This window comes from Acinonyx jubatus, chromosome B2, assembly GCF_027475565.1.
Source record: "Acinonyx jubatus isolate Ajub_Pintada_27869175 chromosome B2, VMU_Ajub_asm_v1.0, whole genome shotgun sequence".
Taxonomy (NCBI): Eukaryota; Metazoa; Chordata; class Mammalia; order Carnivora; family Felidae; genus Acinonyx; species Acinonyx jubatus.
Window position 1 is genome coordinate 30793887 of NC_069385.1, and position 22192 is coordinate 30816078.

Sequence of the window (22192 nt, forward strand, 5' to 3'; positions counted from 1 at the left end):
ATATATTTTAGTATATCATTTATAGCACTACAAAACCAGTCTATGTAGCCCACACGCCAAAATTTAGATACTTACTCCAACATCACGCTTATAAATTACATTTGCTCCCTCCAAAGCAATCTTCCTTAAGTTCAAATGGCATCTTGTTCTAAAAACACAGACTACATTTGTAATTAGAATGTCCAATGCAACATCACTGTCTGCATCCATTGGGGTAGTTTAAAAACTGAGCTTCCCACCACGAAGATCACATCCTGAGAAAGAAAACAAAATAAAGTAATTACACTTAAATATCCTGTTAATTTATTTTTCATAAATAGTCTTGAAAATTAAAATATAAGAAATGAATCACACTATTTAGTTTTCAAATGTGACTCAAACCAAATCATGTCCCTTCTTTTCCTCACTAAAAATGTCATTTTTAAAAAGATAACAAACATGTAGTACAGAATCTTTCAAAATCCGGACCTTTTATTCCTTACAATTAATAAGTAACATTTACGTGCCAGGAGCCTACCAGACTTCTCTCCTGCTACTTCCCTTTACAACCACTATGTTTCAGGTGTATCATAATTATGGCAATTCTACAAACACACCAAGTTTAAGGGTGGGACTTTGTGGTCCCAATGTCCAATCATTAGTGGTACTGTAACCCGCCTCATACAACTTGCCAGGGCGAAAAGAAGGATGACCTGTCTTTCCTCTATTTTAGGTAACTGACTTACCTGTTTAAAGAAGCAGAAATATTAATTATAATATTAATAGATTTTTCTCATTTACTAGTCAGCCATTCATTATTCACTTACTGAATACCTTCTATGCACTGAGGACACCAGGAAAAAAATGAATAAGGCAAAATCTTTTGTCATCAAGGAGCTCACAAGTCTATGAGTGTAGGAAGAAGCTCTTACAAATAGCACACCATTTTCGTCAGGATCACAGTCTTTCAAGGTCTGTATCCTTTTAAAACTATGATACGAGCATTTCTATAAACGAACCAACAAAAAAGAGCCCCAGTTTTTACCAGTAAGCATATGACCCATTTCCAGTTAAAAAATTCTGACCAGGTTTCCACATCTTAAAAAACAAGTAATGGTAATTTAGTTCACCTAACCCACAAAGAGAATACCAGAAAACAGTAACAATACCATTGTAATGATCTTGGGGATCCCTTGCAGCTACAATATGATAAACTAGTATTCTATATAAGGATTCAAATTATTGTATGACTAAAACAACGAAGATGCCAAGGGTCCCGATAAAGAAAATTCAAGCTTGTTTTCCTGCCGTTTGGGATCTGACAGAACACAAGTCAGACCAGACCTGTGGCACCTCTCTAGGATGCTGGAGCCTTCAGTTCTGTGCACCACCTGTATCTCCGCTTCACCAATTTCTGACTTTTATGTTCCCTTCAATCTGCGTATCTCCTTGTTTTGTTGTTTTCTGTGTATCTCTAAGTCAACTCAAATAATTTTTACGTACAAGGGATGGGGCAGGAGTAGCAGTGCACATACAAGTAGACGGATTACTAAAGAGGATGGAGGCAGTTATCAACACTGATCTTAAGCAGCAGGATCAATATCCTGGCTCCCCACACACCAGGTACGAGAACCTGAAAAAGGTATACAATCTATCTGTGCCTCGGTTTTCTCATTTGTGGCATGGAATATAGTGTCCTACTAGAACGTGTTGTGGGGATTATACAGAGTGTATAAAAAGTACTTAGCATACATATTTGGCAATAATAGCACAAAAATGACAGTTAATATAGATAAAATAATCAATAAGCAGAGATTTCTTACTACCATTTCCCATGATTATATTATAGCCCAGATGCTGAGCCATATAGACCTCACCAGGTTTTCTACTTTCCTGTAAAAACTATGAAATAACTGAGGTAAAGAGGCTCTTAGCTGCATACCCCAACATCCATTCCACCCTTCCTGCACAGTGAACAGAACCCAGGTGTCTGGGAGAAATAAAATACTATACATACTTTCAAGGCTCCCTGGGAACAGGTAGAGCCAAGGGGCCACACGATCCTGTCACGATTAACGAAATGTAAAATGAAATGGTTTTGTATCTTTTGCGAAGAAAAGATTGCTTAGAGCGACCAAACTAAGCCAGCCAAGACCCCTTTTGCCTTCCTACCCTTCTTCACTTTTATTGCCTGGACTTTAGATGTAAGAATTGGGAGCTCAAGTAGCCATCTGATCATGAGACTATGAGATAAGGGCAGTGGAACAGTAAGACAGAGCAAGCCCGAGTCCCTAATCCAATGGAATTCCTTATTACCCCTGTACTTCCTAATTCCAGACTTGATGAAGGTGGGAGAAAAATCAATTTCCATCTCAAGGCCCTCACCTGCTGAATTTCTGTCATATGCAGCCAAGCCAAATCCTAACGGATGCACATCCCAAGAGACAGGCTACAGAAAGCACTACTTAAAAAGAAACTCGTATGAAGAAACTGTCAAATTTACTGTTTCACACAGATTTTGTTTTTTACATTAAAACAAATTAAAACAAATTAAGGCGAGAATACCAGGACAATATGTAGGGTAAAAATAAGTCAAGAAAGTAGGTATAAAGCAAATCTCGGTGACTGCAAAGAAGACTTGAAATTAATACAATTGTGCCTGTACTTTAGTAACTTAAACTCTAAAAATGAGATCACAGGTGTAGTTCATCCTAAGTTACTCAATGTTCATATTTTAGATGAATATAGCCTGGCAAGCAGCCTCAGAAAACACTATTGCTTTAATACGTTTTAAATCAAGGACAGAATATGGAGTCAGTACTTAAAAAAGAATCAGGCGGGGCACCTGGGTGGCTCAGTCGGTTAAGCGGCCCACTTCGGCTCAGGTCATGATCTCGCGGTCTGTGAGTTCGAGCCCTGTGTCGGGCTCTGTGCTGACAGCTCAGAGCCTGGAGCCTGCTTCAGATTCTGTGTCTCCCTCTCTCTGCCCCTCCCCCGTTCATGCTCTGTCTCTCTCTGTCTCAAAAATAAATAAACGTTAAAAAAAAAAAAATTAAAAAAAAAAAAGAGGCATCCTACACGAAAGACTCCACATTTCTGAAGCATTACAAACAAAAAACCTACTTGCAGTCAATGTAGCTATCTTGTAAAACAAGAAAGCAGTGCTGGATATTAACAAAGATTCACCCCACAGCTAACATCATACTCAATGGTGAAAAGCTGAAAGCTTTTCCTCGGAGATCCGGAACAAGTCAAGGATGCCCACTCTCACCACTTGCATTCAACACAATATTGGAAATCCTAGCCAGAGCAGTTAGGCAAGAAAAAGACAATGCATCCAAATTGGAAAGGGAAAAAGTAAAACTGTCACTTTTTGTGGATGGCATGATTTTATAGATAGAAAACCCTAAAGACTCCACCAAAAACACTTTTATAACTAATAAATGAATTCAGGAAAAGCTGCCAAGTACAAAATCAATATATAAAATCTGTTCTGTTTCAATATACTAACAACAAACTATCAGAAAGAGAAACTTTAAAAACTCAATTTATAATTGCATCAAAAAGAACAAAATACCTAGGAATAAATTTAAACAAGGAGATGAAAAACCTGTACACTGAAAACTGTAAGACACTGATGAAAGAAAATGAAAAACAAGTAAATGTATATTACATGCTCATCGACTGAAAGAATTAATAGTTAAAATGTCCATACCACTCAAAGCAATCTAGAGATTCAATGCAATCGCTATCAAAATCCCAATGGTATTTTTCACAGAAATAGAACAATCCGAAAATTTGTATGGAACCACACAAGCAATCTTGAGAAAGAACAAAGCTGGACTCCGATTTCAAACTATATTACAAAGCTATAGTAATAGAGATCAGAACAGAATAGAGAGCTCAAAATAAACCCATGCACGTTCAGTCAACCGATGTATGAATAAGGAGGCAAGCACACACAATGGTGAACAGACAGTCTCTTCAAGAAGTGGTGCTGAGAAACCCGGGCATCCACATTCAAAAGAATAAAACTACACTCCTATCTTACACCACACGTAAAAATAACACAAAATGGATTAAAGACTTGAATGTAAAACCTGGGACTATAAAACTAGAAGAAAACGGGTGGTAAGCTCCACGATACCACCAGTCTTCGCACTGAATTTCTGGATCTAACTTTAAAAGCAAAGGCAACAAAAGCAAAAACAAGCGAGCGATACATCAAACTAAAAAGCTTCTGCACAGCAAACAACATGAAAGGCAGCCTACTGCATGCGAGAAAACTGCTGCAAATCATATACTCAGTAAGATGTAAATATCCAGAAAATAAAAAGAACTCTTATAACTCAATAGCAAAAACAACAAACAATCTGATTAAAAAATGGGTAGAGGAACTGAAGAGACATTTTTCCAAAGAAGGCATACAGATAGCCAACAGGCACATGAAAAGATACTCAATCAACATCGCTAATCATCAGGGAAAAGCAACTCAAAACCACAAGGAGAGATCACTGCACTTGTGTTAGAATGGTTGTTAACAAAAAGACACACAATAACAGGCGCTGGTAAGGATGTGGAGAGAAGGGAAAGCTTGTTCACTGTTGGTGGGAATGTAAACTGGTGCAGCTACTGTGGAAAACAGTATGGAGGTCCCTCAAAAAATTAAAAACGATCCAACAATTCTACTTTTGGACAGTCATCTGAAGAAAGGGGAAACATTAATTTGAAAAGATATATGCACCCCTACATTCATCACAGTATTATTTACAATAGCCAAGCTATGGAAGTAACCTAAACGTCCACTGATGGGTGAATGCATAAAAAAAGATGTGGCATATATACAAAATGGAATACTTCTCGGCCATAAAAAAGAAAACAAATATAAACGACTTAAGCATTCGATCCAAGAAATCAAGTAAATGACAACCACAAAATAGAAGGAAGAAAATGGTAAATGAAAGTAGAAATAATATAACTAAAAAAGCAAACATGGTAGAAATAAAAGAAAAATTCAACTCCAAGTTTTGAAATGTAAAAGATTCCAATAGTTTTTTCATATAGGAATATGAAAAAGTTAATTTCTTCAATTTTTTGTATAGTATAAAAAAACAACATAAATATTAGAATCTTTGTACAGTATAGAAAAATAACATATATATTAGAGAAAAACAACATATATATGAAAAGCACAGTTAACTCTATTTTGATTTAAATAGAATTATCAATGACTTTCTCACTGCACAGGGCCTAACATTAAGGCATGGTTTAATCAGGTGTTTCGTCCTGTGCTCCAAGTATGCCTACTATGAGTTGTCAAATATTTCCTCCTAATAAAAAGCAGAATTCAAAACTGCCTCTGCCCTAACGTCAGGAACTATCATATTTCTAGCTTCTTATTAAGTCCATTACAGTTGTGGCCAAAAGCACAAACTTCCAGTTATAAAACCAGTAAGTCCTGGAGAGATAATGTACAGCTTGGCGACTAGAGTTAGTACTACCATATGGTATACTTGAAAGCTAAGAGAGTAGATCTCATCACAAGAAAATAAATGTGTAACTATGTGTGGTGACGGATGCTAATGACATAGTGTGGTGGTTATTTTGCAATTCATATATATATATATATATATATATATATATATATACACACACACACACACATATATATATACACATATACACACCTATATACATATATATATTTTTTTAAATCATTAAGTTGTATACCTGAAACATATTATATGTCAATTGTATCTCAATAAAAATTTTTAAATAGTTTTAGAAAAAATTCCTCATAGAGGCTGAAGCAGCTTCTTCCTCACTCAATGATTTTATGGATAAGAACACATTGTGTGTTTTAGGTTCTCTGACTTTCCAGTGGTATATTCAAAAACATTACTTCAGTAACCCTCACAAACTGCAACCTTAAAGCATTACTTGGAAAACACCGCCACCTCCTGGCTTTTAAGACAAATTGCATCAAAGACTACAGGTGATAGCGTGGGTTTGGTTCTAGACCATGATGAAGCGGGTAACTCAATAAAGCAAGTCAAATAAACGTTCTGGTTTCTCAGTGCATATAAGTTATGTTTACACCATACTATAGTCTATTAATTATACAACAGCATTATATCTAAAATCATCAATGTATAAACCTTATTTTAAAAGTATTTTATTGCTAAAAAATGTTAACCATCTGAGCTTTCAGCAAGTCAATCTTTTTGCTGGCAGAAAGGAAAAGGAGAACATGGAAGGTTCTGCCTCCATGTTGATGGCTGCTGACTGATCAGAGTGAAGCAGTTGGGGTGAAGATTGGGGTGATTGCGGCAATTTCTTTAAGACAATAAAGTTTGCCACATGGATCGGATCTTCCCTTCATGAACGATTTCCCTATAGTAGGTGATGCATTCCCTATAGTAGGTAGCCACTGTCGAACTTCTTTCAAAATTGAAGTCAGTCCTCTCAATCCATTAAACCTACTGCATTATCAGCTAAATTCATGTAATATTCTAAATCCTCTGTTGGTCACTTCAACAATCTTCACGGCATCTTCACCAAGAGTAGACTCCATCTCAGGAAACCACCTTCTTGGCTCTTCCCTAAGAAGCGACTCGTCAGCCATTCAAGATTGACCATGAGATTGCAGCAATTCAGTCCCATCTTCAGGCTCCACTTCTTTTTAATTTTTTTTTAATGTTTGTTTATTTTTGAGACAGAGAGAGACAGAGCATGAATGGGGGGAGGGTCAGAGAGAGAGGGAGACACAGAATTGGAAGCAGGCTCCAGGCTCTGAGCTGTCAGCACGGAGCCTGACGCGGGGCTTGAACTTGTGAACCACGAGATCATGACCTGAGCCGAAGTCGGACACTTAAGCGACTGAGCCACCCAGGCGCCCCCAGGCTCCACTTCTAATTCTAGTTCTCCTGCTGTTTCCACCACGCCTGCAGTTACTTCCTCCATATTGTACTGAGCCCCTTAAAGTCATCCATGAGGATTGAAACCAACTTCTACCAAACTCCTCTTAATGTTGATATTGTGACCACTTCCCATGAATCATGAATGTTCTTAATGGCATCTAGAATGGTGAATCCTTTACAGAAGGTTTTCAATGTACTTTTTCCAGATCCATCAGAGGAATCACTATCTGGGGCAGTTCTATAGCCTTATGGAAATGTATTTCTTAAACAATAAGACTTGCAAGTTGAACTGACTCCTTGATCCATGGGCTACAGAATGGATGTTGTGGTAGCAGGCATAAAACGACATTAATTTCATTGCACATCTCCACCAGAGCTCTTGGGTAACCAGGCGCACTGTCAATGAGCAGTAATATTTTGAAAAGAATCTTTTTTTCTGAGCAGTCTCAACAGTGGGCTTAAAACATTCATAAACCATGTTGCAAATAGATGTGCTTTCACCCAAACTTTATTGTTCCATTTATAGAGCACAGGCAGAGTAGATTCTCTTAAAGGTCCTAGGATTTTTGGGATAGTACATGAGCACTGGCTTCAATTGAAAGTCACCAGCAATATCAGCCCCCAACAGGAGAGCCAGTCTATCCTTTGAAGCTAGCATTGACTTCTCTCTAGCTATGAAATCCTTAAACAGCATTCCATTGCAATCAAAAGCTATTTTGTGTATATTTAAAATCTGTTGTTTAATGTAACCATCTTCATTATCTTAGTTAGATCTTCTGGATAACTTGCTTCAGCTTCTACATCACTGCTTGCTGCTTCACCCTGCTTTTAGGTCATGGAAATGGCTTCTTTCCTTAAATGCACCAACCTCTGTGAGCTTCAAACTTTCTTCTCCAGCTTCCTCATCTTTCTCAGCCTTCACAGAATTGAAGAGAGTTAGGGCCTTGCTCTGGATCAGGCTTTGGCTTACGGGAATGTCGGGGCTGGTACGACCTTCTATCCAGACCACTACAATTTTCTCTGTATCAGCAATACAGTTGTTTTACTTTCGTACCATTAGTGTGTTTACTGGAGTAGCAGTCTTAATTTCCTTCAAGAACGTTTCCTTTGCGGTCACAACTTGACTAACTGGCACAAGAGACCTAGCTTTTGGCCTACTGAAGCTTTTGACACTCACGAAGCGTAATCGTATCTGGCTTTTGATTTCAAGGGAGTGTAATTCTTCCTTTCACTTGAACACTTAGAGGTCATCAGAGGGCTACAAACTGACCTAATTTCAATACTGTTGTGTTTCAGGGCACGGGGGGGGGGGGGGGGGGCGGGGGCGAGGAGACAGACAGGGGGACGACCAGTTGGTGGAGCAGACACACCCGATACGTCTCAAGTCTGTCACCTTAAACGGGAGCATTTCGCGGGGCCCGAAAACAACTACAGAGTAACAGCAAAGATCACTGATCACCATAACAAACACAGTAATAATGAGTAAGTCTGAAACACCGAGGGAATCATCTAACTGTTGGAAAGATGGTGCCAACAGATTTGCCTGGTGCAAGGTTGTCACAAACCTTCCGTCTGCCAAAAACGCGGTATCTGTGGAGCGCATTAAGACCAGTAATAGCTCTAGTACATTTTATACTTTCCACACCAGGAAAGATATTGAAACTGAAAGGCCACAAAAAACACTCTTCGTAAAAACAAGGCAAAAATACCCCCAAAACCTAATAAAAGGCCAGAAGAACAAAACGAAATAAACAGAGCACAGAAAAATAACATCTTAGCTACTCCGAGGATATTCAAGTTGCATCTGAGGACACCGGGAGAGCGGCCTCCAACGCTTTAACCACAAGATCACCCTCCATGATTTGAGAAATGGCAAAAGTAGGGGAAGACTGGATTTAGACCCATTTGCACACAACATGAACGCTCACGGTCTCCTGGAGATTGCTCTTTTCTACAGGCGAGGCATGCCATCCAAAGTAACCTCATATTCTTCATAAAGCTCTCAAAATAGCACATCAGGACACAGACGTTGTGTCCTGACTCCAATAGACGACTTGACAGTCCCTCAGCACACGCCTGTAACCCAGCTAACATTGTGCCTTTGAAAAAGCCAACGTTCTTTCACATCTGTTTCATGGGACAGGAGAAACCTTACTTCTTCCCTTTCTCGTTGGAAACTGGCGGTATCACCGCAACCCCCCACCAAGGTGCTGTGAAGGATTAAGTACGGTTATCTATGTCCATACAGCACACAGCATGCATTAATTAAATGACAGCTATTACTGCTTGATGGATTCACAGGTAGTTGAATTTTATAACCAAGTAGTATTATTTCATGAACCGATGCAAACCTTGAGAAGCCATATTAACAGAGAGAAAAAAATGGGAGATCGCCGCAGATTAGGCAGGGGTCAGCAAATTATACAATGGGCCAGTGGCCATTTTGTAAAAAAAGTTTTATTGGAACATGCCATGCTCCAGTGTTACCTAATGACCACATGGCACAACTGAGCAGTTATGACAAAAACCAGATGACCCACAAGTCTAAAATAGTTACCATCCGGTCTTTAAGGAAAAAAAAAAAAAACGTCTGTTAATTCCTGGGCTGGCCCAATTAGGCTGTATCAATAAAATAAAATGCAACACTGATAAATTTTAAAGCCTACTTTTTTTTTTTTTTTTTTTTGAGACAGAAAGAGACAGAACATGAACGGAGGAGGGTCAGAGAGAGGGAGACACAGAATCTGAAGCAGACACCAGGCTCTGAGCTGTCAGCACAGAGCCTGACGTGGGGCTCGAACTCACAGGCTGCGAGATCATGACCTGAGCTGAAGTCGGATGCTTAACCGACTGAGCCACCCAGGCCCCCCACTTACATTTTTATTAAAATACATAAAATATGTTTGTCATGGTCCTTGATTGAACACTGGTTTGAACAAACCAGTTGTAGGAAATATTTGAGGGACATCAGTATGGATCTGAGTGATACGTACATTGGGGAGTTACTGTTCATTTCGTTATGTGCAATGACAGACTAGCTACATAGACCAATATGCTTATTTTTTAGAGACACTACCCAAATATTCAGGGAGGCATGTCGTGTTTATAATTTACGTTAAAATGCAAGTGTTTTTCATTATCTGAACTCAGTAACAAATAGATTTGGATAAAGTTTCAGATGACTCCCTAGATGCTGGAATCCTGCTACAGGAACCAAACAAATTTGGACAATCTATTCTGGGATACAGAATAGATATGGACAGTAAATATAATTGTATTTTAGGACCAAAAAAATGTCACGTTACTGTTGCATGTCTTAACAATTGTTAAATGTACGTGATAGACATACGGATGGGTATTCATTATACTATTCTCCCTTTAATTCTCTCTGAAAATTTCCATAATAATTTTTTTAATGTTTATTTGTCTTTGAGAGAGAGAGGCAGAGTACGAGCATGGGAGGGACAGAGAGAGAAGGACACACAGAATCCGAAGGAGGCTCCAGGCTGTCAGCACAGAGCCTGACGTGGGACTTGAACCCAGGTCAGATCATGAGCTGAGCCGAAGTTGGATGCTTAACCGACTGAGCCAGCCAGGTGCCTCTCCACAATAATTTTAAAAAGTGTTTAAGAGAAGACTTTACTTCACACTAGGCCATACTAAGACAACATGAAGTTGTGATTATATTACTTAAAAAACAAACAGAGCCTAGGTTAGATAGGAGCACCTACAGCAAAGGAGCGCCTATAGCCTTTTTTGCTACCAAAATGTCTCAATATCCAAACATTGTCATTTAAAGAGGGCAATGATAACCAGATATCCAGAGGGAAGTAGGATGGTATGAGATATAAAAATAGTGTGTGAGGGAAGTCTCAGGACATTTAGCGCAGGAAAGAAAAGATAGCAGTTGTTCTCAAATATCTGAATAAAAAGGAAACTGACAGAACCAGTTAAAGTCACATGGAAGCAGATCTCATGAAGCCACACCGATAAACAAATACCACTGCAAAGCAGGGGACTCCACAGAAGAGAAGTGTCACAAAAGGAGGCGGGGGGGGGGGGGGGGGGAAGGTGTGGCTAGAGAATTAACCAACAGTTAAGAATGTTATAGAATGAGTCTTCGATTGAGTATAAGATGAGACTAGATGGTTTCTAAGGTCCCACCTAATTCTCAAATCCCAGATTCTAACATCTTAGATGAAGGCAGGCTACTGACAAACTAGGCATTATACACTAAATTTTTATTTCAGTTCTAGAGCTACTGTGTCAGTTTAGTTAAATTAACATCCCAATTCTCAACTTCCCGCTTTGCCTTCAACATGCGAGTATGTTCAAAGGGGCAGCGGAGGGAGAAGACTGGCAGCACTACAGGGCAACAGCACAGGCACATGGACGAAGCTGCAAACCTTGAACCCGTGTGGCAGGGTGACATTCTATCATTCTGTCACCTGGTGCACTTCCGGGACCCATCTTTAGGGCTGGCATTTTTGCATTCTAGCCACAGAAAGAAAATTTTACTAACAGGACGCCTGGCCTAAAAAAAAACCCTTGTACTTTCCAAAGGAAAAGCTTATATATTATGCCATCCATATTACATAAAACATTCAACAAGTAAGTATTTAAGTATAAAGCAAAAAGTACTTGATACACAAACCATGATTACATTGAGTTAAACAGAAAGTTAAAGTATCTTCATTACTTTTGCCTCCACCTACTATGACTTAGTCTAAATAACAATTCTGAAGATCAGCAAGCTGGTAGCATTCATGTAAATACCTTGCATCAAAATGAACTGTTACGATTTTTTAAATCTGTATTAAGAAAACTACAAAAATACTGTTTTTATGGGAATTAATAAACAACAAGTGGTGGGTTGCCAGCAACTATCTATTTAAAAAAAATAGTAAGGAAAATTTTTATGTTTCAGTCAGTAAAAATATTTGTGATGGTGCCTAAAAAATAATGGAGGAAAATTTAATTTAATTTAACTTGATGATTTTCTGAATGTGTGCTTAATGAAAGGCAAATCAATGGTTTACACTCAAAGAAAAAGTTCCAGTTAAAACAAAACAAAGTATTTTTGCAATTTAAGAATAATCTAATATCTACCTCATATTAATAATGTTTCAATAGTAGCACACTTAAGAATTTCACTATTTCATCATGCACTAAAATCTATTTATAAAATAAGAGAACTTGGGGGTGCCTGGGTGGCTCAGTTGGTTAAGTGTCTGACTCTTGATTTCAGCTCAGGTCACGATCTAAGGTTTGGACATCAAGCCCTGGGTTGGGCTCCACGCTGAGCATGGAGCTTGCTTAAGATTCTCTCTCTCCCTCTGCCCCTCCCCAGTGCTTGAGCAGAGGCTCTCTTTCTCTCTCTCAGAAATAAAGTAAGAGAACTTGGATCCTAGTGGAAGCTTTGTGAAAGTGGGCTGGCTCTGAACGTTCCTACACTTATTTGCAAAATGCATACACCATTTACTCATCACATGATTTGTTCTGAGAAATTAATGAACACCTCCCAAATCATAATGTGCCCAATTAATGCCATATTAGTCAATGCTAACATCAACTAATGTATTACTGTGGATAACAAGAAAATAAGTATATTTTACTGAATATAACTTGAAATTTGCGGATTCAAACTCAAAAGATGAGAAATTGAGTGTACCAATTCCTTATGAAGAACAAAATTTACTTTGGATAGCTTTCTTAGTATTTCAAATAAATGGCCTTAATGCAGGATTTTAAGGAAGATACCACGTCATTTTCCAATCACATACAAAATACTCAAAGAAAAACAAGTCCCACCACAGTTATAATTACTAAGGTCCCCCCTCCCCCATGCTCAAAAAGGCACATGTTTTTAGGCTGCTGAATCCTTACATTTATCTGCATATTAAACAAGACTGAGATCACATGTATATTCTGTCATAGCTCGCCAACAAAGTATTCTGAAAAGGTCTTTGACAATCTGAGATACAAGAAAAACCAATAGTGAATTAACTGGTGAGGGTGAAATTCCTTGAATACTGATAAGAGTGCACTTTTAAAATACTACCACTTGTATTTATTCTGTTAACTGTCTCCGATTCTTTGTTCATTTTCCTTCTGAGATTTCTTACTGCTTTATACAAGCTCTTATACGTTAAAGAATATTAATCTTTTGCCGGCTTATGCTATTCCTTCGCTAAAATTCTTCACCTGTCTCACTCCTATTTGTTCTATAGCTCAGCATCCCCTTCATTCAATCAATTCTGTAGAAATGAATTGGAAATCTAAGCATTAGGCCTCATGCTGGGGAGGGGGGGTTGGGGATCCAGCCCTGAGCAAGACCTGGTAGAGGGAATGCAGGTGTTCTCAGCTCTAAGGTGAGTTAAGAGTACAAACTATTCAGACCTGAAGAAGGGCCAGCACAGCTCAAGTGGAAAGAGTGGCACAAGACCAGGCTGGAGATGCACGGAGGGGTCATGCTTTCCAGACTACGTTAAGGATTTTCACATTCTCACATTCATCCCAAGAGCAATGAACTAAAAGAGAAGCAAGAAATGACATGAAGTATTTGCTTTTTAAAAATATATCCCCGGCACTTCTGTAATGGAAGAATGGACTGGATGATAAGAACGGGCAGGAAACTCAGTCAGGGTCCAGTGCAGCAGTCCTGGTGAGAGAGGGAAGCAGTGGAGGCAGGGTGGATGAAGATGCAAAGAAGTAGACAGAAGAGTGCCATTTCTAGGAGATGACTGAACACAGCTTTGTGGCTGATACAGAAAGAGGAAAAGGGGGTGGAGGATGACTCCAGGTTTGTTGCCTAACATACTATTTACAGAAACACTGGCAGGAGAGCAGGCTGCAGAGCAGACAGGACAAGGAGCGATGGTGAGGATTCTGTTTGGGGAATGCTGAGTTGAAGGAACTTAGAAGACATCCATAGGGAGGTACAGAGCAGACAATTAGGTAAGAGTCCATCACTCAGGACAGGTCCAGATTAGAGGTAAAAATCTGAAAACCCGAGTAGAGAAGGTAATTAAAACCACGATGGATAAAATAAGAAATCAAAGGAACTGAGACATCCGATCCCTAAGACTGAGCCAGGGTGTCCCTACTCTGAGTCCCAGTACCATGTCGCTATGCAAACCACTATCACAGGATTTCCCCACACTATAGTAAAATTTCGTATTTATTTATGTCTCCCTGGTAGACAATAAACTCCTCAAGCACATAATCAAATCTTACTTATTTTTACACCCAAACCTTAGCATAGTTCCCAAGACACTAAACACATTCAATAAAATGTCTGGAAGAGCTTAACTGTTAGCTTGAGATTAAAAAGCAGTACACACACACACACACACACGTTTCAGAGCTCAGACTCTGGAATAGATAACTTGGGTTAAATCAAGCCCCTGCCATTTATTTATCAGCTGTGTGACCCTAGGTAAGTTATTTAATGCCTTTGTGCCTAAATGTCCTCATCTATTAAATAAGGCAGGTAATAGGACCCTATCCTGCAGTGTTGCAAAAATTGAAATTTCATGCAAAACACAGTGCAGTACTAACAGTTGGTAAGCATTCAAACTTAGCCATTCTCATTGTTATTATTATCTCCTTTCTTTATCTTCCATGAATAGAGAAGTGTTCAAAACTGGAAAGGATTTCCAGTTATCTGCTGTGGTCCTCAAGCTTTGGAAAACAAAAACAAAAACAAATCATGTTCTTTCAAGTCTAAAAGCAAGGGGTAGAGGGGCACCGGGGTGGTTCAGTGAGCTGAGCATCAGGCTCTTGATTTCAGCTCAGGTCATGAGCTCAGGGTCATGGAATTGAGCCCCATGTCAGGCTCCTCTGCCCCTCTCCTCTGCTTTCTCTCTCTTTAAAAAAAAAAAGTGGGGTTGGGGGTGCTTGGGTGGCTCAGTCGGTTAAGTGTCTGACTCTTAATTTCAGCCTAGATCATGATCTTGTGGTTTGTGAGCTGGAGCCTCAAGTCAGGCTCTGCACTGACAGTGCAGAGCCTGCTTGGGATCCTCTCTCTCTCCCCCTCTTTCTCTGCCCCTCCCCCACTCTGGATTTTTCTCTCTCTCTCTCTCTCTCAAAATAAATAAACTCTAAAAAAGACAAAGAATAAAAGGAAAAAGAAAAAAAGAAAAAAGCAAGTGGAAAAATAAAGAATATAATTTTGATGTGTCTGTTTAGTATTATAAAAAAATAGATTTGGGGCGCCTGGGTGGCGCAGTCGGTTAAGCGTCCGACTTCAGCCAGGTCACGATCTCGCGGTCCGGGAGTTCGAGCCCCGCATCAGGCTCTGGGCTGATGGCTCAGAGCCTGGAGCCTGTTTCCGATTCTGTGTCTCCCTCTCTCTCTCTGCCCCTCCCCCGTTCGTGCTCTGTCTCTCTCTGTCCCAAAAATAAATAAACGTTGAAAAAAAAATTAAAAAAAAAAAACAGATTTAACAGTGATTTTTTAAAAAATCCCCAATAATAAAACCATTTCAAACCAAGTGCTTATTATGCAGAGTTTTTTTTTTTTGGGGGGGGGGGGTTGGGGTTAGGGGAGAAGGGGAACAAGGAGAGAGAGGGAAAAAGAATCTGACCAAGTCTATTACATATTGCAAAATATATATTTTCTTTTACTTAGCTAGTTACCTGCAAACACAGGAAAATTAGAGGTACAACAGATTTGGAAACTAAACTGCAACAAAACTGTGTATCATGTTTATCTCGCTTAAAGTGTAAATCTACTGTGTTCATTTCAAGTGTATGGCATAGGTTTTCTCCCCAGTCTTATATGTCGTATTCTCCCATATTGTGAGCTATCATTTCAAAAACTAGTTACGTCTGTCACTTTATAGAGAATCTTGATATTTGTCCTAACTTACTCATAAGTAACCACACTTTGTGAAACTAATTAAGCCACTAATAAGCTAATAAAACCACATAATTTTAAAAAGATTATCATTTTCTTGGTAGTATAAATATTAACTCCCTAGGTGGCTAGTAAGCTGAACAACCCCTCTTTCACCTTCTGGTTGGTGTCAGGGTTGACACCCATAAGGTTCAAAGTTCTCCGTATTCTGTATTCTGATTTTTATGTCAGGGATGTGAATGCAGGGTTCAAACTTGAATGCCGACAACTCACCAAGAATTTAATCAAGAGAAAGCACCCCAAGGTAGAATACAACATGAGAAATTTTCTATTTTGATGGTTTCCTTACAACTGCTTTTACAGGCTTACCCTTCGTATAAAATGTGTGCTCTAGTGTAGACAACCTGTTTAAGGTCTATGTCATGTATGAGTGCCATTTTAAGAAAAGGAAGGTAGAATTATGAAATAAATTAGCTAGTTGGAAAATAGTAAGAGTTCAAACTTTTCTAGGTAAAAAGCAGTTTTTACTATTTAGTAAAAAAGTAACATACTTAAATAAAAGCAAACAGGGTTACAGAATGAATATCTTTCCACATGTAAGCACCATTAAGAACGTCTTAATTTACTCAGAACTGTCAGATCTTTAATTGACTGAGGGCTGAGTCATGTTTTTTAAACTGGAAATTAAGGTCTGTGAGAAAGACAAAATATTTTAAAACAGCACAACAGTAAACTGAGTAATTAGATAACATACAAGTAAAAGAAAGTATTCTTACATAGAACATAAATCAAGAATGATAATGAAGTTTTCTGACTGCAACACTGGCTCTTAACTACTAAGTAAAAGATAAAACAAAATAACAACTACAAAAAGCCTCAACCCCCAGAGATATTAACTAACCTTCATCGGGGGCCCTAATTTTTAAAAACATTTCCAAGTTGTTTCTAGTGGGCAGCCAGCTGAGAACCACTGGGCTGCAACACCACAACAGGTCATCAAAATAATGGAATTTCCCTTTCGGCAGGTCCTTAAAATGGACTCTATTCTCGTATTAGGCCTGTTTATCATTAGAGAACATCAAGACTTCTGTAGTCTGTTTACCATGCATTGTTTCCTTAACTTGATTCATGCATGAAACTGTCACACTCTGCCCTGTGCCTCTGCATGGTATGAAATGTTTAGGAACGAGCGGCTCACTGCTGAATCTGATGTCGCAGTTGAAACTCCCTCCTGATGGACCTCTCCAGAGCATAAAGCACGGGGCACTCCTGACTCTCAAAATTCTCCCTCACCACCCCTAGTTTTGGCTTCTGAGGCACCTTTCCCTACGTTCTCCTCCCATCTCCAATACTTTTCTGCTCCGCAAATTGGAAGTTCTTCACTGAATCCCAGGACAGTTCCTGAAAAGCTCAACAATAGGTTCCAGAGGTGAGGAACCCCTGAAATTGTGCACACACAAATTTGGATGTGTACCTGAGGAGGCCATTTGTTTTTCATATTCTCGATGAATTTAAGAGCCCTTTTCTTCTATAAGCTTTCCAAGCTTCAACTGTTATCTCTGAGTTTATGACTCCTACATCAATCCTAACCTATCAGAGATCTGAATCCATTTTCTTCACTGGCTGTGCAGTATGTTCATTAACTTAAACCAACATATCCAAAATCAATTAATCCCCTCAGAAATACTTGTGGTGTCTTAATTCTTCATTTCAGTTGATGGAGCCACCCTCCAACACTCACTCAACACCTGAATCAGAAATTTCAGAATCAATCATCCTTCAGCTCTTCTCTTTCTCTTATACCCAGTTAACTTTTCACTTTGCTTCTTTTCTGCATCCGAAGCATCAACATTTTAAGCTTTCACATGTCCTTATGACCATGGCCTTCTAATGGAACTTTGCTTGCAGTATCCACAATCTAGTCCATCCAACAAATAAGCTCTCTTCCTAACTGTGCCACACCCCTGCTTAAAGAAAAGTCTGGCTCTCTTGCACGGACACATGGCATCTAACTTGCTTGGCTTGGAATGCAGTGAGCTTCGAGCTTCCAATTTACCTTTTGTGACCTAATCTTCCACTTCCAACACACCTTAACAATCTCAACTATTCACTATTTCTCCTCCAGCAGACCTTTTCTTAATTTTAAATTTGCCTAGGATGCCCTTTCCTCATTGCTTCACTAACAGACTCTCACTTGTGGTTAGACTCATTGAATCCACAACTGATACGAACCAAGCACTGTAGCTGAACACTGGGAATACAGCTCAGAACAACGGTCAGAGAAGGAAACTTCACGGCAGCTGTATTCTGGTGGGAGAATCTGACAATGAACAGATAAGCAATTAAAATAATGAAGAAAATGTGATCTATGTTGTGAAGGGAATAAGAGGACACAAGAGAAACTCTAGGAGGAATGATGCAGGCAGGCCTCTTAAGTTCCTCAGAGACGAAAAATTATTCTTAACGTGCGATCTTGTAGGATAAGAAGGAACCAGTCACGAAACACTAAGAGGAGCTCTCCGAGCAGAGGGTACCGCAGAGGTACCGTCTGCACGATAACCGTGTGCTATAGGCACCACACGCCTTGAAGAGAGCTGTTTAATATAAATGTGTAACCTTTAGAATTTGGCTTAGCTGGCACTTGGGCATCAACTCAACAAATAGTTGCTACATTAGATGAATACTTCAAGAACAAGTGAAAAACCGAATTGTGGGGTTGGGGAGTAAGTAGGAAGGGCAGACATTTTTCACTGTAACAGGTAAGAAGCTTAGTAGCCCCAAACCACTCAAGTTCTCTAACAGCATCTATTATGTCCTTTATTTAACTTACTGGTATGTTCTGCTTAGTGTTCACACACCTAACAAGTTATTATTGGTTTCAGTTTAGACCCCCAAATCCTGAAGGGCAACTGTGTTTCAGGAGCTTTTACAAATACAGAAGTATGTTTCTGATGTAAAGAAAGAGTTATTTTAATTAAAACACCCATACAGATCCTTAACGTTTTCAATGTATATATTCCCTTTCCTTTCTCCTAAGGGTTATGTTCTCCATTTTAACCCCAGGAGTCCTATGAGCCCTAAACCATCCATACCCAAAGTTCATTCCATGGTAGCTGGTCACAGACCAGCCAACAGGTCAGCTGCTTCCAGCCTACCAGTCGCGCAATTAAATGAATATGATAATAAAGCCATCATTCCACTCTTTACAAAGTAAGAGTGAGGATGTAACACAAGACGAATTAAGAATGTAGCTTCAGACATTTGAAACTCTTCCAATTTAATCGGCCCCAAACAAAAAGCCTAGAAAGAGTAAATTAAAAGGCACACATTCTTAATAGACACACACTCTTAATAGACACACAAATTAAACAATTATCCAAGTGGTACTGTACTATGCACTGAAGGAGAATTTTCAAGATCACTGGCCAGCCAAAGGTTTTCTCAGCTTTACTAACCTAAGGATTCACACTAGCAGTATGCTGCTGAGATGATAAAAGTTATTCACATGGCTGTTCGTCAGTCATAAACTGTTCAGCTGTGTCACATACCTTAACTGCCACCATCACCAAAAAAGGAGGAAAGAACTGGGTTAAGAAATCTAGTGTACCTTTGAGATTAGCATACCAACGTTGTACTGAGGCAGGTCTCATGAACTGGTGACTATGCCTTCAAGAAGGCTGTACCATCCACATCTACCCTAACCTGCCCCCAGCAGAGATTCTGGGATATATATGGTCAAGCCGTGCAATTAAAGGATGCTCATCACAACTTCACCGGGTTACACATGCATACGAATAACTGGAGACAGTCAAGAAGCTCACTGTAGCCATCAGCTGGTAAGGAAAAGAAAAGGCTCTGTACCTTGAAAGAGGCTCTGCAGCAATTTACAAGGACTGGGGTGGTTCTTATTCCACAGAAGGTTCAGGTTTACCACAAATGTTAGCTGAGGTTCAAACAACGATGGGTTCTATAAATGGTGACCGTAGTCAAAAACTGAATTCCCATCTTCGTATTTGTGCTTTTAGACTACACATTAGCTTTATTATCTTTATATCTCAAGGTCAGCAACACCTGTCCCTGAAAAAGTGTGGTGGAAAGAACACTAGGGAACATTTAACCATGTGTCAGTGAGACCTTTATTTCAAAACGGGCTTTTATTCTGGACAATATTAACACCTTGGAGACCTGTTTTCGAAAAAATCTCCCACTATAGTCCTTAGAATATCTAAAAGGGTATATGGAGGTGTGTATGTATAAACTATATATCTATATCTCTATAGATATATCTATGGATATATATCTATGGATATAGATATCTACAGAGATATATATATATAGATACATATGGATATAGATATCAGTGAAATAGCCATGATCATTTCTTTGCTTATCTCAATATTTTTCAGATCCAGAATCTGTGATGGCTATAGGAATAATGTTAACAATATTATATCAATACTATATCAATCTAGTCAACGAAATGACTACTCAACTAAATCAAGAACATCAACTAAACTTCCCTCTCTTTAAACAGGAAAACAAAAGCCACATCTCTACATACAAGCATATACGCCAATCTTCTTAGGGGAGAAATAGTATAAAAACCAACTTAAACAAAACAGCACAAGATGGAAGGGTTATAAAACTCGACCCCTGTACGTTTAAAGCAAAACATATTTTTAATAGCACGTTTCATATAACTTCTGAAATATACCTTTTATGAAAACATTATTTCAACTAAAAACCAAGACCTGGATGTCAGCCAAAACAGAAAAGAACAGTTTGCAATTCACTGTATTTAAGCAGAAACATTTATTTTCTAGTCAGCAGTTTCAAATGTCCTTCTAACTAAACTAAAACATTTGTACTTCACTTTAAAAAGTTAACCATTTTAATAACAGCCTAAACAAAACTACAATTATCAAGCTATTCCCCTGATTAGGTAAGCCTCGGTATCTGGTGTTAGCCTTACCATAAACAAATAATTTTCCAGTTCTATGCGGTCATCCTTGAGTCACTTGAATTACTGGAGCAGAGCAGCAGTCTCAGCTACTTCTAAAATTACAAGAAAGCTACAATGTAGGACATTTATAGTGATAACAGAAAACACAAGTTAAATGGCCTGACAAAGACACCAACAAGTTTCAAGTTTATCACCATTTAAGGTTATACAAGCAAAAATAGTATCCTCTAAAGAAAGAGGAATTCTGCTAAATAAAACCATCAGGGTCTATTGCTTTTATTCAGAAGCACCATACAGCAAAACAAGTGGTCAAGTCCACAGGGTAATAGCATTTCAATAGCTGCAACGTGGTGCCAGATCAGTCTTTGTTGGCCTTCCTTTCCCAAGAAACAGAGATGTCTCTTTTTACTTAGTCCATCTGCCGTAAGTGCTAACCAGATGCCTGTGTGATAATTCAAAATTAAAACAAAAGTGCTTCCGTCCCCCCAGAACCTAACAGCAGGGATGAGTCTAAGTTGGTAATCACACATCAAGAATTCCAGTGCTTTAACAGAAAGCCTCCATATGAAGGACACAAACTATATAGCTGGTTCACCTTTAATGTGCTGCCTAGTACCATTGCTGTCAGCATCAGGGAATATTTTTTCACCTAATTATGCTGAGCATTGTTCCAAATGCTTTTCACTTAATTCTCACAGCAATCCTACAGGGTCGTACTAGGATTAGTCCCATACTGTAGTTGACACAACTGGGGAATCAAGGCAGTGAAATAAATTACTCAGGCCATATCATCAAAAAGCAGCACGGCCACTGTATTGAACACAGACAGCCTGTATCCTGATTCCATACTCTTAAGTGCTATATTAAGACTAATCCTAAGAAAACAGTATAACTGATTTTCTAAAATTGTTCTGCCTCACAATGAAAATACCTGTAATTTATCAACAAAAGAAGGCTCGCACCTGATTCTTTGGAACTATTTAATTAACAAAAACAAATTTTTACTTCTTTTAAAATTTTATGCGTTCTCATCGAGGGAGTTAAAAACCAAAAACAGGGGCGCCTGGGTGCCTCAGCCAGTTAAGCATCCAACTTCAGCTCAGGCCATGATCTCACAGTCTGTGGGTTCAAGTCATGCATCAGGCTCTGTGCTGACAGCTCAGAGCCTGGAGCCTGCTTCCGATTCTGTTTCTCCCTCTCTCTCTTTCTGCCCCTTCCCTGCTCAAGCTCTGCTCTCTCTCGCTCGCTCAAAAATAAACAGACATAAAACAAAACAAAACAAAAAAACATACCACGGACCAATGTTTATAAGCAGATCTCTATGGTGCTAAATACAATTAAAACAGTAAGAGTCCTCATCCACACATGTCCTGACAAAAGCGTCCTCAGTACACAATCTGATTTTCAGTACTCTTGCTTGATGAATGAATACTGCATGCTTGAAGTTGCCAGCCAAACTTTTGTGCTGTGT

At 39.0% G+C, this 22192-nt stretch overlaps 1 protein-coding gene across 8 annotated transcripts in view; it reads right to left on the reverse strand.

Moving 5' to 3' along the window:
• TBPL1 (TATA-box binding protein like 1) overlaps window positions 1-22192 on the reverse strand; it is a 35545-nt gene that overhangs the window by 7501 nt on the left and 5852 nt on the right. For 4 of the 8 annotated variants that reach the window (XM_053222219.1, XM_053222218.1, XM_027056845.2 and 1 more), the window contains exon 2: window positions 76-254. In XM_053222219.1, the coding sequence (XP_053078194.1) occupies window positions 76-210 (135 nt within the window). In that variant the 5' untranslated portion in view covers window positions 211-254. Of the gene's footprint in view, window positions 1-75; window positions 255-17990; window positions 18079-20730; window positions 20814-22192 lie in introns of all 8 variants that reach the window. The other 4 variants (XM_053222217.1, XM_053222214.1, XM_053222215.1 and 1 more) reach the window with 2 other exon arrangements.